At 38.6% G+C, this 18,763-nt stretch overlaps 2 protein-coding genes across 8 annotated transcripts in view; one reads left to right on the top strand and one right to left on the bottom strand.

Moving 5' to 3' along the window:
• The window catches only part of LOC146371959 (regulator of G-protein signaling 6-like), a 99,565-nt gene extending 98,193 nt beyond the window's left edge, over positions 1-1,372 (top strand). For both annotated transcript variants that reach the window (XM_084954252.1, XM_084954253.1), the window contains exon 18: positions 152-1,372. In XM_084954252.1, coding sequence (XP_084810378.1) covers positions 152-202 — 51 coding nt within the window. In that variant the 3' untranslated portion in view covers positions 203-1,372. The remainder of the gene's footprint in view (positions 1-151) is intronic.
• A 1,543-nt stretch (positions 1,373-2,915) lies between these two features.
• lama2 (laminin, alpha 2) overlaps positions 2,916-18,763 on the bottom strand; it is a 206,565-nt gene continuing 190,717 nt past the window's right edge. For 5 of the 6 annotated variants that reach the window (XM_084954250.1, XM_084954246.1, XM_084954247.1 and 2 more), the window contains 11 exons: positions 17,193-17,285; positions 12,986-13,098; positions 10,801-10,894; positions 10,383-10,478; positions 9,883-9,963; positions 8,805-8,882; positions 8,437-8,506; positions 8,146-8,274; positions 7,770-7,900; positions 4,194-4,413; positions 2,916-4,028 (listed from right to left, as the gene is read on the bottom strand). In XM_084954250.1, the coding sequence (XP_084810376.1) occupies positions 3,868-4,028; positions 4,194-4,413; positions 7,770-7,900; positions 8,146-8,274; positions 8,437-8,506; positions 8,805-8,882; positions 9,883-9,963; positions 10,383-10,478; positions 10,801-10,894; positions 12,986-13,098; positions 17,193-17,285 (1,266 nt within the window). In that variant the 3' untranslated portion in view covers positions 2,916-3,867. The remainder of the gene's footprint in view (positions 4,029-4,193; positions 4,414-7,769; positions 7,901-8,145; positions 8,275-8,436; positions 8,507-8,804; positions 8,883-9,882; positions 9,964-10,382; positions 10,479-10,800; positions 10,895-12,985; positions 13,099-17,192; positions 17,286-18,763) is intronic. The other variant, XM_084954248.1, reaches the window with a different exon arrangement.

Raw genomic sequence — 18,763 nt, 5'->3', positions numbered from 1 at the left:
TCAGGGCTAATATAATGTATTCTCACCTTGAGATTTAATATATTTTTGCAGACAAAGCTCTATGTGCATGCAGGTCATCCTTCTTCTTTTTCTCCTTAGCTCCTTAGAAATCTTGAGAATAAAACTTTAAACTATGACTCTTCTTTTCCAGGGCAAGTCATTGACGGGCAAACGACTGACGGGCCTCATGCAGTCGTCCTGACAAGGCCTGGATGAAGAATAGGTGGAACCATACCCAGAAGAGCTGCTTACCTATGGGAAGCAGGTGGAAAAGGACCCTGGGGTGTGCTTGTGTAGCTATGGGAGGTGGATAAGGGCGCCAAACAAGCTTACACCACTGGATTGGACTACTACCACATGTGAAACTCACCTCAGATCAGTTCAAGCGGACCGACAGCATGCAATAAGTCACCAGACCTGACACCAGTGCTGCCACAGTGTAGATGATAAACAATGCTACTCCTCTTAGGAAGTTTCTACAAAAATCACCTGTACTAAGGAAAGCCGGGCTCAGTTGTTTCTCTCTATCTACTCTCATGTTAATATAGTAGCTGAAGAGGCTATTGCTTTTACTTTCAGTGATATAAACACGGAATGCTTGAATGCCTTGACAGATGTCAAACGAGACTTAGATTAAATGCTGTAGCTAGCTGTTTTATCTCATCATTCACTACGATGATATAAGGGAATGAAACGTTGGGAGCAGTTTACAGATGCTTGACTGCCAGGTGGTGTAGTACACTGAACTTCTGATTGACTAAAGCTTTTAGATCAACTTACTATTGTATGACACCAGATATGCCTCTGTATGTCCAGTGCCGGTTTACTTGGTTACAGTGTGCGCTCACATTTAAATCAGCACACTTGCTGCTTTTGTCTGTCTCCCTGCACTTATAGCTGTGTAATGTAGTACTGTAGTTGGTACAATAGTATGTGTTAGTATGTGCAACAGTAGCTACTAATACTGAAGTTAGTACAAGCACAATCTGAAATGTCTGCTTTTAAATCCAAGTAAAGGGCACCGAACACAAAGGCCACACGTATCCTGGAAAGCTAACCAAAATCAGCGTTGACCTGATCATTTGGACATATTCTTAATCTACAAATCAATAATTACTTTACCCTAAACATATGTTGTGGACACCCAGAGGTGAACATCTTGTCATAAAAAGGTGAGTTGGTAGGTTTACAAACAGTTGTATTGCTTTAAACGGGTGGGTGGATAAAGGTTAGGCTTTTCTCTATCTTCTAAACATTCCACTGCAGGCGGCCACAGTAATGTTTATTTGGCTGACTTCTTACCATTCTTCACCTTGTGTAAAGATGACAATAAAAGAGGAATGCACAATAAAGACGGAGTTTTGGACCCTTATGTCAGCATGTCCATTTCTTCTTACAGGGAAAATGCATCAGATGACACTTTCAATAAAATCCCAGAATAAATGCATGTAACATGTAACAGGTGCATCTTTGCACTTTGTAGTTACATACTGCCCCCTAGTGTCCGTTGGGTAGTAAGTACTGGTTAAACGTCTCACCTTCTGTCATTTGCTGGCACGTGGAGCAAAACCATTACAGCTGGGCAACAAGTACGCTTTAGAAATGTACTATTAAAACCTAAATGTTAAACAGTACAGCTTTAAAGTGTTGTCGCTCTTGAATTTGATGCTTGGGAAATAAAGACTGATTATTACATCTAATGCTACAAAGAGCTTTTAGTATCTTGCCATCTTAGTAATAGCTGTGAAGTGCAATAGCTCCATCTGGTGGATATTTTATTAAGAAACGGTACATTTTTTTTTCTCTTTTCTATTTTTATCTTCCTCCTGTAACTCAGTCTTACATTAATCTTCATCAAACAAGTATGACTACTGTTTTATTCTGATAGCCTCCATGTTATTTTTGAATAAGGCATATTTTTTTGGATTTCCCTCTGTAAACCACTACAGTGGGTTTCAAATCCAGCAATATGTGATTCAAGTGCAGACTTTCAGCTTTAATTCATGAGGTTCAGCAAAAGTATTAGAAATATTTTGAGAGGCTCAAACGTATTTTGACAATTGACAAGCAGTTTGACGACTAGGTGAGGCTGTTGCCTCATTATTTCATGACAAAGTTAGCAGATGAATAGTTCACATTATCTTCCAAATGTTGAACTTCATTTTGGTAACTGAGACTGTCAATATGACACCCAAACAGATGTCGGTGCAGGTAAAGGAGGCTGAAAAAACAAAATAAATCCACGAGAGAGAATCAAAGCTTTAGGAGTGGCCAAATAACTGAAAAGACCTTGAGGTCAAAGTCACTGATATTCATAACTTGTCTGAGATTTTTACTAGATGCACTTGTAGTATTGATTTAGACATAGTACACTGCCTCAATCTCAAGTTATTGTGTTCACAAAGTTGACGGCAATACCCTATCAGCCTTTTACAGTCAAGGGGTAAAAATGAGTGATTGGCCAAATTATTATGGATCTAACTGTACACTTCCTGGATAAAACCATTTTGTTCCGAGTATCAAAAAAATGTTACTTTTACTTTACTCTTATATTTTAGTGATTCGTTAGTGTATGTTCTACATATAGTTGTAAAGCTTTAAGTGCATACTCAAGTTTTGTGGGACAGATCAAAGCTACTTAAATGTTTCTTGTGCATTATTGCTTAAAAACATATTGATCAAAAATGCAGACGTTCTAAACCGTTTTTTAGAAAAGAAGGTATACAAAGAACAGACAGGAAAAAAACAAACAAAAAAATCCTGGTGCAACTGTTTCCAAGATAAAAGACAAAACTGAACTTATTCAAAACACCAAAAAATATCCCAGAAAGCAGCACCTGAGTACTGTAAGCACATGTATTGCAATGCAGGATTTTAATACTTTAGACGACAAACTGAAACACAGTGAGACTCACTTTATAGCCATTACAAATTTATTGATCAGAGCTTCACATTCAAACTGACAACTTCTTAGTAGATGTTTAAGGTTATATTTGAAGAACTGGGATGGGTGGAGTGTAGAAGCGAAGCTTTTGATTTACCGTTCGATCCACGTCCCTACCCTCATCCTATGGTCATGAGCTGTGGGTAGCGACCAAAAGAGAGAGAAGCAGCAGAAATGGACTTCCTCCGAAGGGTGGCTGGCCTCTCCCTTAGAGATAGGGTGAGAAGTTCAGCCATCCAGCAGGGGCTCAGAATAGAACCGCTGCTCCTCCAAAGGAGGCAGTTGAGGCGGTTCGGGCATCTGGCAAGGATGCCTCCTGGATGTTTTGGGCATGTCCCACCGGGAGGAGGCACTAGGGCAGACCCAGGACATGCTGGGGAGATTATAACTCTCGGCTGGTCTGGCAACACCTTGGTGTTCCCCTAGACAAGCTGGAGGAGATGGCTGGGAAGAGGGAGGATTCCTTAGGCTGGTGCCCCCGCGACTCGGCCCCAGATAAGTGGAAGAAGATGGATGGATTGATGGACGAATTTGGTACTTTAAAAATCACACTGAGCAATATTGCATGTTGGTAGCATCAGAATAATTGTTTGGTTAGACTTGTTGTTGTTTATATTTCAATTTGAGTGAAGAAAAACGCTAAGAAAGACATTTTTGATGTTACAATGCAAAAAGTGTAGCTGAGCTGGGCACTTATTTTTTAGGTACTTACACCAAACAAATGAATTGTGAGTAGGATTAATGAATGGCTGTAAAGGTACACTAATTTGGGAATAGAGAAATGTGTCACGAGTTGCAGGGCTTAAAAGAGTAATGACTGCACAGCTAACACACAAATTCACTCTGAGGAAATGGGTCAACACATAAATTGGCATTAGGTCCCTTGGGAAAGCTGAGACCTTATTGAAAAGCACTAAGGAGAATTAGGCAGCGACAGCGGGACAGGAAAGAGGCTGGACTCCTCTAATCTCCAGAGCCTTGTTGAAGTGCACCTCCATGGTCTTAGAAGACTTGGTGATCTTCAGGTTTCTTATACAACCATGAAAAGAGGTGCTGGTAGAAAGAGCTGCCTGGTGAACTCCAGCTGAGACAGAAACAAAAACACATAATCAAATTTACTCCATAATCCCTGAACAGGCTCTTCTCCTGTAACAAGTATGTTTTCTATATATGCTAACAACAATTCATATGTGTTGGCATGTTTCTTTACATTTGTCCAAGTATCATTTTAGGTAGGTGGCATTCATACCAGGATATCCTCCAACATATATGGGGTCGCTGGTGTCACAGGTGACAGAGTGTGCATACGGACTGGCTGCATCGCTCTGCTTCCCATCAACCACCAGCTCCAGCTTGTTCCGTTTCTTGGTGGCGGTGACGGAGTGCCACTGTCCATCACAGAAGCCTTCTCCCTGAGGAACGTGCACTGCCGTAAAGCGCCCAGCTCCATTGTCAACATGGAAGAGCAGCTAAGAGGGAGGGAAAGGCACATGGAAACAACAAACAAGCTTACTGCATGTAGTCAAACTAATTTCATAATTCTTCGAAATTCTTTGAAATTAGTTTGTGAAAAGTTTTATAAAATTTTCACAAAAAATACTAAGTAAAAATTACTTTTTGTGACAAGTTTATGTAAAAAAAAAATCCCTCAATTTGTGGAGATGGACCAAGAACATGTTTGATGGACCCAAACCTCACAACGGAAAAAGCTTTCTATCTGGAGGTTTTTTCCCTTTATGTTATTTTTGCTGTTTTTTAAGTTTTTTTTAAGATCAAATTTGTATCGATGTCCTTTTCCTGTAAGCAGCATTTATTTTATTTTACAATGGACTAAAATCTTAAAAAAGGACAAGTGTTTAATTCTTGTGTTGCTTCTTATTTCCGGGCCTGCTTCCAGCACAAGGTTTAACATTCCTGTTGATTTTAAAACAGATTTATGTTTTCTTCATTTGAACATACATAGTTTATGTGCTATGGTTATGCTTAGCATTTGAGCACATTCTAATATTATAGTTTAATTTGAAATCTGGTTAGGCAAATCTATTACAAATACAGATATTAGTGTTGATGGGTATTATATGTATATAGGACTGAGTGACCTAAAAAAGTCAGGGATATTACAATATTTGGCAAAAACTCTGAATCAGTGAGTTTTTGATCATTTCAGTTTTTGGTAGTTGATCCTGAGGTCTTTGAATCCCTCCAGATTACACTTGGCTACTCCAGAACATCCTCAGTTGTCAGAAGTGCACTACCCTCTTTAATGAAGCTTTTATTAAGTGAATTTTAAGTAAATGGTTCTTTTGGAAGACTTGAATTGGAATGATTTTAAAGTTTGCTGTGATTCTCTAAATCAATTTCAGATTGCTGACAACTAATTCAAGGTATCCAGGAAATCTTTAATGCTAGAACCGCCAAAGAGGTCACTTAGCGCTTAACTTATTTATTTATCACAATCGTTCCACGTTAATGTGCAGCAGCTTGAGTTGTTGCTAATGACGACGACTTTCTGTTATGATTTTGTTGCAGAAACAGCAGAGCCATGGATAATTTTCAAAGAAGATATAAAACATTTTTACTGAACAAAATATATATATCAAAAGTCGAGATACTCACTTACATTACAACGTTTACATACGCTGGATTCTTTCTATAACTGAGCACTGAGATTTATTACAAACCTTAAAGCGTTTACCTGCCACTGTACATTGTATGCTTGTGCTGGGAGGTCTGGTTTGTCATTTCATAGCCTCAGCCACTGGTACATTCTTATTTTTAAGGTCTTATTTATATGGTCTGCGCCTGTCTTACTGACTTCCATTTATCAAAAAATTGTGGGAATTACTTTTATTGATTTTGCAGGGTTTATTGGTGATGACATTTATACATTTTGGTTGCTTTTGTATTTTATTTTTATTGTTTTTATTTTAGAGTACTTAACTTGTGTATTTTTTTCTGTGTGTTACCAGTTTTTTGCAACTTTACTGCTGTATTTCTTGGCTAGAAAACTAACACACTTGTAAAAGAGATTTTTGATCTCAATAGTTATACTGTCCTGTTTAAATAAGCAAAAAATCTGTGTTTAACCGCTTCATATTTCTGTAATATTATAGTGTGAGTTTTTTAAATATGTGCATTTCACACAAATATTATTCCTTTATACTACAGTCTGTTATACTACAGTCAGGTTAGTGCAGTTTTTAAAGTGTGTGGCACGCCCCACTGGAGTTCTGACAGGTGGGGCGCAAGTTACCTGGCAGAAAAGTCATGCAGAACTAATGTTTAACATCAGAATCACTTTTACGGCGGAAAGAAACAAGAAATTTGCAGCAGTTACGTTAATAATGTGCGCATCCGCTGCATCCCTGAAAAGCTGCACGCAGCCGCGTGTGTAATTCAACAGCCGCAATAAAGAAGTGTAGTGAAAAGTGCGAACATGTGGTTGGGTCTGTCGTCCATCGTTTACAGTGGTGCCAAAACCCAGGATTGGGCTGCATGTTCGCACTATATTGCGCCTGTCGACTTACACACGCGAATGCAGCTTTTCGGCTACAGCCTACGCATATCAACAACAACAACAACAGGACCCAGTTCATTCTGTTCTAAGCCAGGGAGACGTGATTGGGGATGCCGCACAGGTGCGTCCATCTCCCCCGCGCCACGCCCCAGTCCACGCCCCGCCACAGCTCTGCAGTCAAAAACAGGCTGACTGCAGCCTTTAAGAGTGAATAGCATTAAACTCTCACTAAATTATATATTTTTCACCTCTGTTCACAAGTTTCTGGGGATTTCTTTTTTTATAAGACTAAGACTGAATTTTATTTTTCCATGTCTGGCAATGTTCACATTCTGTTTAACTTTTTGCCTTTTTGAAGAAGTAGTGCAGACTAATGAAGCAGTCTAGTGATAAAAGTTAAAAAAAATTGTTGTTTGAAATGAAGGTTGTTTGTTTAAAACAAAAATTACTGAATGATTCAATGTGAATGAGTTTCTTATCTAAATAAAGTTGCAGCCAGGCTTTTCTGTCATTATTTTGTTTAGATGGGGCTTGAAAGTATTTCTTCTTGCCACGTGGGGAATGATGTAAAAAGTTTGAGAACCACTGTGCTGTGCAACGGTGGCTGGAAATTGCAACAGTAACAAAATCATTAAGACCACGTACAATGAAACTGAAAGCGGCCAATTTGAACATGGCTGCTATGTCTGTGACCATAATTGCACAAAACGGTGTCAGTCTGCAACTGAATGGGTTCAATGTGTTAATTACATGCAATCTGTTTGTAATAATCGCAAATCTGTTACACAGAAATTCAAATTAAGTACTTATGTTGAAAGTCCAGCCAGAACTTCATAGATTTGAAACTAAAATTCAGGAGTTCATGATTTCTGTGATTTAATTGTAAGATGGCATACCAGTTTAATATGGCAATGGAAGCAGTTGGCAACCAGTTCAGTAGAGTCCCTCAGTGTGTCTAACAACAGGGAACTTATTGTGAGACACGTCACAGACAAATTGCGCTCATTGGTGCAAAGTGACCAAGATTGATTGCAATGTGTTGCAATTTTTCTGCATTTATAAATCAGACAGTAGCAAAGATTTACTTACTAAATCTGTCAGAAATGATTACCCAAAGGTTAAGGGCATTGCATGTTCAACCTCTGGACAACCAGCTGGTCACCACAACTACTTGCATTCAGTCAGCAAAGGTGAAAAAAATTCAGTGCAATCCCTGCTGTTTTTTTCTAGTCACAAGGAGGGTCTTATCCTATATTTACTATAAACACTATATTTGGGGCGACTGAGCCATAAACGAATGTTGCGTACCTTGCCATCGACAATTTCTAGCCCCAGTCCATCATTGCCTTGATTACTGACTGCCAAAAGCACTCCACTGGTTCTGCTGGTTCGGAACTCTAATGCTATGGACACATCCAGACCCACTCTATAGGATGAGACTAGATAAAGACAAAGAGTAACTGTTGGTGAGAAATGGAAGGCACATTTTGTACAAAGACATTCCAATAAGTAAAATTTATTCAGTTCAATATATAATAAAATAAAATAAAACAGCAAAAGAACCAAAATCAGGTCATTGCTAGGTAATTTATATGCATGTACAACATGACCAGGAAAAAAAAAAAAAAAAAAAATCCCAGCCTTATGTTCCCCTTTCACGTACATGCTCTGAGCGTCATCTCACCTGCTTTTAGAAAGCCAGTGCCCTCAAAATAAGTGCCTGTCTCAGTAGCAACGAAGCACCTTCCAACCATATGACTGGATGTGGGTGTGGCCATGTCTAGTTTAAAGTCAATCATGGACTCAGAAGAACCTTGATAGAAAGAGAGCAAGTTAATAAAAACAATTTGGGCACATTCAAAAATAGCATCTCGTATATCAAGCTGTTACACTATTCTTTTGAGAAAAAAACACAACAAAACAAAAGAGACATTAAAACCGATATGCACTCATTAAATACAATACAAACCATTACCTGAAACACCTCCTACAGGGCTTCCAGCCACCCTAAGGTCACGAATACATCCATTAATACTATAGAGAATCTTGACGAAGAAAAAAAAGAGTTGATAAAAATGACTTTCGTTGAACAAAAATCACTCAAAATCTGACTGATACTAACTTCAGTCCTCGAAAACTGGATAATCATGCTAGAAGTTCTTAATTTTTATACTGAAATGACACTCAAGCTATTTCAATTAATCGAAAACAACTAAACTGACAACAAACAAGTGAAGCACCGAAATAAAAATATGATGGTATGTGTTGACATGCAATGAAAGACTTATTACCTATTTTTAAATGGTGTGTGCGTGTGTGTGTGCGCGTGTGTGTGTGTTTTACCGGTCCTATTCGTTTTGTGGTATAGTTTTGTGGTAATCCGCCAATGTACAGAATCCCCACCACATCTAACAGGTCAGCCTGGCAACAAGAACACAGTTCATTAACGCAATATTTTTGCAGTGCTCAGTCACTTTGACACACAATTTCATCTCTATTAGTACAGATAATAAAAGCAATTCTGTCTGTCTGCTTCCTACATTATTGATTATTACAATAATGTGTCTCACCATGTCAAGGTGATGTAGCAGAGAAAATTGACAAGACACAAAAATACAGCATAAAAATATAAAATTAGAAATGCAAACAGTGAAAACACCCCCTTGCTGGGCCACAGTTTAAAGTCCAAATATGAACAAATATTTCCTCTCCCAATGCAACATGCAAAGAGTCTTTTCTGATGCTTCCTCTGTGATTTTTTTCCTTTGTGCTACACAGTGTTGTAAAACACTTTATTTTGGTTTCCTGTACTGCTGTGTACAACATCTTTGACATAAATCATTGTGAAACTTTGTGTTAGCCACAGTTTAAGTTCATGATTTACTGAATGACATTATAATGGCAGGATTTTGACTACCTCATTGTGACGATAGAGGGCAGAAACAGGACTTGGGCTCAGTGATGCAAGTTCAACTTTTAATTCTAGGTTTCAATGTTATGGAGCTGGTTCTCTTAGCATGTACATCACTATGGACACTTACGGATGTATTGATGCTTACAGCTTAGATACTCTGTTTAACCTCTTCATATTTCTGAAATATTATAGTGTAAGTTTTTCATAAAATACACCGCTGTGCAGCCAGCAGACGCTGCCAACACCACTTCTTTCACATAAATGCGCTTGTAGCTAGATATCGAACCCCTAGGTTGACTTATTGTTTGGCAGGACTGCCAGTGTTTAGAAGCTAGATAAGGAATAACACCTTGGATGTATAAACTTCATTTATAGTACAGGTCCAAGGACTATTTCTGATGTCACTGACAAGTAATGAGTAACGTATGAGAAGCGGAGTTTGAGCAAATTACGGCTTTTGCAGGTCATGCATTGTGTTATGCTACATGTATGAGTTATTCTGAGCACCTTCTTTGGACTTGACATCATTTTTTGGAACCGCCTATTCACAATAAGCGTGGCTCTCTGCCTGTCACGCGTTACGCTGATCTAGGAACAAAAACCAGAGACAGAGAGAGAACAAAAAGGAAGTAGACATGGTGAAGTAACTGAATCACAAGCATCCGATAGTTTCATCAATGACTAAAATGTTGCCTTGGACGTATGAAGACTGACAACTTGTCTTTACGTGCTGTGACTTTTCCAATGTGTTCATTGCAGTGTAACACAAATTGTTATTCCTAATAAGTGCAGATTTTCTATTATAAACAATTCTTTTAAGAGCTATAAAACAACAAGCAACAGAACTTTTATTATTGCAGTTAAGCTCTTGAAACAGTAAAGATTTTGAATCTTTACTCAATGACATCTTGTATGTTGCATAAAAGATGTCATGCAGATAAAATCCAGACAGGAGATGCTGTTCAAATAATTGAAGAAATGTGTTAAAAACTTAAGAACTGTTGTACCTTATGCCAGCTTCCATCATTGATGGAGTATGGGACACAGTCAGATATGTTTCCATGGCCAAGATCATAACCCAGACAAACCTGACCATTCTTGATCTTAAAGAATAAAAAAGGGTTTTCATGATAGATGAAGGAGAATAACAAGCAGACATGTAAAACAGAGTACATACAGCTTTAGCCTCTATACCGTTCTACAGCACAGACAGAAATCAAACTGGAAATTTATCAGGTGAAACCTTTTAAGTTGTAAAAGCAGTTCAGAGTGTGTACCTACTGGGCCTAATTTGGAAAACAAACACACAAAGAGCAAACTTTACATCCCTTTATGAGATTAAGTCTTAAACTAAAAAAAAATACTACAGGACAAACAGCAGTAGAGAAACAACTAAAAACACCTGCCAGTATATCAGATAGTTACCTGTATGGAAACAAAGTCAGCATGGTTGATTCTTGCCATGTAGAAAATAAGACCGGATGACTCCTTTGTCCTCAGCTCAAACTCAATTTTCAGTCTGTGGAGAAAAAACCCCACAACAAACAAACACAGGAATACATTGTAGTACAGTTGCAAGAAAGGGTTTCTGAATTGTCAAGACAAACAGGATCTGACTAAATTGATGACACACTAACAGTTGTATTTTTTGTAATCACACAGACTCAGACCAGAAGAAAGAAAGAAATGAACCTCTTCATTAATTATTTCTCTTAAGGCTAACTGGAGAGAGGGATTGGAAGAGGTGGCTGTAGAGCTGTGAGGCTCTTTAAATAAAAACATGGAGTCTTCTTACTGACAACGCCTGCTCTCTAAAGAAAGATACGTTGGTTTGAACCAAGGACCTAAAAGGAGCATCATAGAAAAACTGTATGTGAAGCATCAAAAGCATATTTAAGTCCCTGGGTGTTTATAAATCCACAATAAGAAACTGTGTATAAATGGAGGAAATACAGGACTGTTGCTACTCTCCTGGAAGTTGGCATCCACCATATATCCTGAAGTCCTAGTGAAGAAGAACTCAAGCATAACAGATGCATAAATCATTACAACTTGCTAGAGTTCACATTTAGAATTTAAGTTAATGAAAGCCATTGCACGACCACATTGTGGCATGTTTTAGGTTTGCAAGAGACCTTTCAGGCTTTGCTACTTAAGCACCTGGATTCCTTGCAATCATTGTGCCTTGTAGCCTGTGACTCTGAAGTTACTGTAGGAGCAGTCCAAAAAGATCACAACCTAAAGCAACCATGAACAGCCTAAAGAACAAATGAATGGTTGAAAACAAAGAAATAAAGAGTCAAAAAAGCCTACGTGAAATATATGACTGATGCTACTGATGCAAAAAGACATTACTAAATTCTAATACTAAGAGTTCGCGTGAGACAGGAAATCTTAAAGGACTGTGACCAGTTTCTGTTATTATCTTAGTCAAACGATTCGATTGATTGAGATCAGGGCATACAGCATACAAAATAATGTCTAGTATGTTCTTTGACTGTACCATTTCAATATTTCAAACCATATTTTCCACCCCGAAGATTTACATTAGTAATTGTCTTTAGTTCTGCATAGCCTTGATTATTACAAGAAGTGTTTCTAAGGACAAACTTAAGTTTGAAGAGTTCAATATCTGAGTCAGGTTTGTGTTTTCTAGCACTGACAGATACACAGAGTAATGGATACATGGTGATTTACTTGGACAGCAGGCTGCCTTGCAGCTTAGGGAGCATGTGAAGTAATTAAATGTTACAAGTGTGATTCTTAAAACAGTCAGAGACACTGCCCAAGACACAAATCCCTCGTTTGCACAGACCACCAGGACAACAACTAAAACATACTCAGACCTTCGCCTTGTTTGTAGAGTGTATTTTTTTTGTTACTGTCAGTTTGCTGTGGACCAGAAGGGTTGTTCTGACGGCTGGTCCAGCCAACATGTTCCTTTTTTTAAGACATACAGTAGATTTTGACCCGGTGTACACCTTTCTGTTTGTAGGAATCACATCCTGCCAAAACTACCGCTCACTTCTGCTTTTTATTTATTTATTTAGAAATGTGCTCCGTACTGCAGATCACACACACATATCTGGGGTTGCTATGTTCACTATGTTACAGGTGGTGGGGTTATACTGTAGCTACGTTTGTAACTGGGGTGACTAACTTTTACAGTATTTTCTTTTTATGCTGCTTCATCCAACTATGTAATTATTCAGAAAAACATTAAGGGCATATCATCTGTAATAATAACATACTTACAATGTGCTTCAAATGCACACAGTTCTACTTGCATATTACAATTTCTTACTAAGGTGATCATGCAACTGTTACTTTATAATATTTGAATATTTCCTCCCATTGCACATTTTTCTTTACAGTAAATAATTTGCAATAAACTCAAATTGATTGAGATGAATATTTTCATCGCTATTACATCCAAGTTTTAGACAATACTACAAAGGTTTGTCTCATCTATGACAGCTACTGCATAACTTAACTGTAAAAACCTAAATTCCACAAAGCAGCTCTGTCTACATGTTAGCCAAGAACCATTAAAAAATAAATAACTCAAATCCATTATTCATTTGAAAAAGCTCATTTGCTTTGAACGTACTTGTCTCTGACATTGTTGTCATCAAAGGCGAAGCTCATGTGGCTGTTTCTGGTCAATCCAAACTGATAGGCCTTCTCAAGTGCTGCTGGGGCCACAGCTGATGCACATGATTCCTGGAGATTGGGACATAACATGTCAGTTACAGTGACAAGGTCTCACCGCACCGCTTCAATTGGCTCTTGTCAACTTGAACCCTAATACCCAAGCAGAACACATGCCAATCACACTAATAGGGTTCGTTCTTCTGATCTGCAAGGGCTCGCAGGGTTGGCAGGTCACGATGACGCACCAAACAGGACTTTACATAAGAGGTCATTGAAAATGTTTGAAAATAAAAAATAATTTTAAAGGCACAGTAGTTTTTAGATGGGGTATTTATGATGTAATTTTTTTAAAACTCTAATTTAAACAATACAGTCAATTAAAAATAATCTGATTGTCAAACACAGTATAGTCCAGTATAACATTCTCAATCCTTTGCACTGCTGCTATGTTATGGACCATGAAACCCATGGTGTGTGTATCATCATAGGTAGGTTCAAATCCTTCCAATAAGCCTGTGGTTAAGTGGTTAAGAAAACGGGAGACTGGATGCTTGTCATGCTTATCAATTATGTTCTTCATCACATCAAAACAGCTGGTGGCATGGCAGATTTGGTGTTTTGCTATGGAACATGGCATCGTCTAATTTTTAGGACCCCTGTGCATGTTTTTATTTCATCTAAACCAGGCATCACAGCTGTTTTCTCTTAATTATATTAATAATAATAATAATAATAATAATAATAATAATAATAATAATGGATTGCATTTATATAGCGCTTTTCGAGGCCCTCTTTACAATTCCACTATTCATTCTTGAATTGCTTTAGCTGTGTATTATTTTAGTAACTTATTCAATTAGTGTTTATGTGCTGTCTCTTCCCGCACTCTGCAGTTCAGTCAGCAACCACCAGGTGTCATTGTTGTATCTCACACCAGGCCTTCCAAGACATTTCTCTTTTCTGCTTGCTTCTATTTAATCCCTCCTCACTCTTATACCTCTTCTCCTTTTCCTCCTTGTCCAAGTCTTTATATTTTCCCTAATTTCATGATGCCCACCTATCCTCCCATCTGCTGCTTTCATTTTCCCTCCACTCCTGCATACTTTTATCTTGCTTCTTCTTTTTCCTTACTTTATTTATTCCTTCCATTGTCCTCACTTTTACAATTACTTTATTTCCCCACAATTATTCCCTCTGCTTTTATATTTTCCTATACTAGCATCAGATGCAACTTTACTTTGTTGGTTACTCTAAAACAATATCCAATTTTACTTTCTCCTTTTAAAAATAAATGATACCTCCTTTATTTTTGTCTACTTGTCTCAAAACTCAGAATATCTGTCTTTTTTCCCCCTATACTGCTCATCTTCACTAGTTTATATTTCTTATTCATTTTTTCTTTCTAAGTCTCCTGTAGTATTCTTCGTCCTTTGTGCTCCCATCATCTGCTTTACCATCTTTGCCTCTCCTCCCACCCACCCAATTTTCCTTTCTTCCCTCTCCTCCTGCTGTCTGTACCAGCATGTACCGATAAATCCCACTCATTCCACATTCTTTTACCGTACATGGTTTTTCTTCTGCTTTGTTCTTCCCAAACTGTACTGATCTTCTATTTCCCTCAACTTTCTCCACTTTTCTACACCTCTTTTTTTGGCTTTTACTTACCAAACCCTGTGTTCCCATCGTACCCTCCTGTCATTGTCCTCTCTCTCTACTTCTTGCTTTACTTCTTGTCCTTGGCCCTTATCTGTTTCCCTCTATTTTTTATTATCTTACACTTCTATCTTGTCTCACTTACAGTCACCTGAAGTCCTTCCGTTTTGCTTCTACTTCATTTTGTTACCTCGTATCACCTCTAATAGTCTCTCCAGATCTAGACTAGTCTTCTGTTCACACCTCAGTATCTGGTCTTTCCTTTGTCCCCCCCCCCCCCTAATTTTTCCCCCCTTCCAAAAGCTTCACCGTCTAGTTTGTGTCTCTCCTTTTTTGAATATACAGTAATGCCTATTAAGTGATAAAGGTACTTTGCCATACTTCAAGTGTGAGTGCGTGACAAAGTTAGCAAGAGAGAGAGGATCTGAGACGACTGAGTGTATGTGTGTCTCAATCTGCAATCCTCTCTTGTTCCCTTTCAAGTGAAGACATTCCCCACACTGTGACCTTGCTTTGTTACAGCTGACACTCACCTCTTATCACTCTGTCCCCATATCCGCTCCTCCTCTTCAACCTCAGTCTTTTTCCTCTTTCTTATTCTTCCCCTATCTAACAAAAGGCAGACGTCACTTGCTCAGAAGTCCTTTACTTCCCTCTCCTTTCATTCTTCTCCCGCTTCCTCTCCTCCGTCTTTCCATTAAGCCAACAAAAGCTGAGCGCCACTCTGTTCAGAAAGACTCTCCCTTTTCGTTGCACCTTTTCTCTCTTCCCTCTCGTCTTTCTTCTACCCTTTTCCATCCTCCTCTTCTTCCCTTCCTTTCTCTCATCCCTTCTGCGTATTTCCATTAAGCTAACAATGGGAAGACAGTCTTCCATTCAGGTCTTTGGTTGGAGGTCACACCAATAGAATCTGTCCTTTAGCCAGAAATTTATGTATATATATGTGTGTGTGTGTGTCTGTGACGAGTGAAGATGAGCCTGTGTGTGTAGGTAAGAGTTCCCACCACTTTCTATAGTTATAAAGTCGATACTGTGCTTACTGTATTTCAGCCACTGGAAAAAAGTTTTTAGGAACAAGAACTGCAGATCAAACTGATATACTGCAGCTGGATCACCTGTTATACCTATGATTGTGAAAATCTGGGATGATCGCTTTACAGTGTATAATACATACTATTTATGTGGTAGTTTGCTGGTCTGGAGCATTCAGGTACGTGTTAAAAACAATGGCACAATCACAGGAGTGAAAATTCCCCTCTAGGTCCAACTGCGCAATGTTTAGAGAAAGTGAAGGAAAAGAGAAAAGACTTAACAAGTATGGCTTATTTGGAACGCTTGTCAGGAAAAAGTCTTAAGCTTGCAACTGCAACAGGAAAACAATCCCAAGCACAGCAGCAAATCTACAACAGAATGGCCGAAGAAGAAATGAACCAAGATGTTGCAATGGCCAACTCAATGACCAGACCTCAACCTGACTGAAATGCTATGGTGGGACGAAGAGAAGAGTGGGCCAGGCTTCCTCCACAACAATGTGAGATACTGTTAAATTCATATAGATAATTATTATTCCAAGGTGTTGCTGCTAAAGGTTGTTCTACAAGCTACCAAGTCACGATGCGGTCATTCTTAGTCTTTCACAGGAGTACCCAGAATCCTGTGAACCTTTGTTTTTTTCTGTTTATTTAGTTTTTATTATTCATGCCCTCTTTTGTTCTATGAAAACAGAGACATTTCTCAATTTGATTATCTCAGGTCTTTCAGATTTTCCCTGCCACGCTGTCTTTAAATGAAACTGAATCCCAGAGACCACAAAATTGATGGAACACACAAAATAAATGCTGAACACTCCCGTCAGTGAATGTCATCTCTTTTGCCAATGCGTTGAAGTCAGTCAAGGTTAATTTCAGCTGATAAACTGGTGCATCCCAAACTATAACAGATACACCATCGGAATATCAAACAAGAAAGCCCCTCTTCCTCTCAGTACCTAATGTTAAGGGCTCTCGAACAAAGCACTTAACCCTCAGCTGCTCTGGCAGAGGTGGTCAGTCACTGCCAGTTGAGGGCTGTGTTTGCACCAATTTCTCTGCCTGGCCTCAAGTAGCAGACAGATAGAAGAGAACCTTGGGTCAGTCTCATGATAACTTGTTAGCCTAAGGCCAAAGAAGGAATGATGCCATGGGTGGAGTAAACACAAGGTTACTCTCCAGTCCACTAAATCTGTGTCTAAGAATAGTTACCAACAACTGTTTAATGTCTCTCTCTCTCTCTCTCTGAATAGTGTCTGCTAACTAGCGCTTCTAGAAAATAATAAAAAAATTTATTTCTGAAAGATTAAATTATTTATTTGTCATCTTCTCTTTTTTTGGATCATGTCTTCAGTATGAATGGACAAGTTTTGGGCTTGCAAGCCACAGAGGAAATCACAAAATCTGAGTGACACAATCTTACACTTGACTTAATAATAGCAAACCAGTACTGAGTTCGTGTGTTTGCATGTGTGTGTATACCACATCTGAGCTGGGTTTCTGTTTATCACTGGACGGTGCTGCAGTAGCAGGTGCACGGGTTGCAGCAGCAGGTGGGGAAGGGGGCATGGCCTCCTGCAAGTCAGCAGTTGGAGAGTTGGAAGGAAGCAGATTAGTGGCAGCCAGAGAGACAGAATGATGACAGAGCAGATGATAATGCCAAAAAGCAACGGTTCCCATTCCTTATTAGACTCATACCATAGTTTCTTCTAACAGATGAATAGATCAAGGCCTATTTCTAGTTTTTTGGGTTTTTTAAAAGAAAAAGTCAAATTTTGCAGCTGAAAATATAGCCTGTTCAACATTATTAATGTTGCAGCTCAGTGTAAATGAAGGAAATTATAGACCTAAGATTTAAAAAGCTAATTAGAGGCAGTTGTCACATTATCAATCAGAATGCAAAGAGAAAAAGGAAAATGCTCAAATTAAAGTCTGAGTTATATTTTTCAGAGGTTCACTGAGGCCTATGGAGCCTCTTTGACCTCTCACTTGGTACTCGGTGACTATCAGAAGAATCACAAATACAGAAGCCGTGACAGAGAAGTGGGAAGTAAAGAAGCTCTTTTCATTCATACGCATGCTGAGTTGTTGTGTTCTGTCAACTGTGATTCAACCAGTGTTTACTTCTTCATTTTGACAAAATCCTCCTACTGCTGATGAAAAATTCATGTCATTCGTGTGCAGAGCTCCATTGCTTAATCATTTGAAAACAATGTGCTAATAGCCAAAATTGTGCCGTTCAATTTTTAAAAACTGTTGTTCGATAATGAAAACATGTCAATATTTTAACAGTGTTGTATCCAGTACAAGACAAAAATGGCAGTAATGATGTTTTCTATAGTATCTGCTGTATACTACATTATGATGTTAATTTAACAGACTTCTCTAGGAGTCAAGAGTCTTAACAAAGCACCAAACAAACAAAGCATGACATATATAAATACACATAAAAAAAAACCCTAATAAAACTTAATGTGTAGATGAGAACTCAGAGAACTGTGGCTTTTACAGCCTGCAGTCTAAATCATAAAATCAGATGAATTCTCAGCCCATAAAGCAACAAACCAGAATTATAGCTAGGATAGCAGAGTTCTTTGGCTCTGTGCTTGAAGATCAATGTTCCTTAAGAGGTGTAGTTTAGCAGCTAACTGGGTAACTGATAACCTATGCCTGCTGTAAGCCATATATGTGAAATATATCTTGCCTAACCCGGTGCTAAGAGTGTAAAAATGACTGACTTTACCGCCTGCCAGCTTCTTAGAATAGTGGCTAAATGTTAGCTCAGAGTGTTTGGCTCCTCTGCACTCATAAAGCATTAATTGTATGCACAGTTAGCCTAGCATAACGCCATGGCTCCACTCTGTATGACAGGCTGCCAGGGCTGGCGTTTAGTGACTCAAGGCTAAAGGGACTATAAAGAAAAGTTAATGGGCTGTACAACTGCTGTGTGATGAATTGCTAAGCTAACACGGCAGGCCATGGCTGCATTTCATCAGAGAGAGAAAGGGAGTGAGAGTATATTCTGTATAACAGAGTCAGAAAAATAGCACTGT

This window comes from Perissodus microlepis, chromosome 15 (genome assembly GCF_051167445.1).
Source record: "Perissodus microlepis isolate ML-2025 ecotype Zambia chromosome 15, ASM5116744v1, whole genome shotgun sequence".
NCBI classification, from domain to species: Eukaryota; Metazoa; Chordata; class Actinopteri; order Cichliformes; family Cichlidae; genus Perissodus; species Perissodus microlepis.
This window is presented reverse-complemented; position numbering and strand designations above follow the sequence as displayed.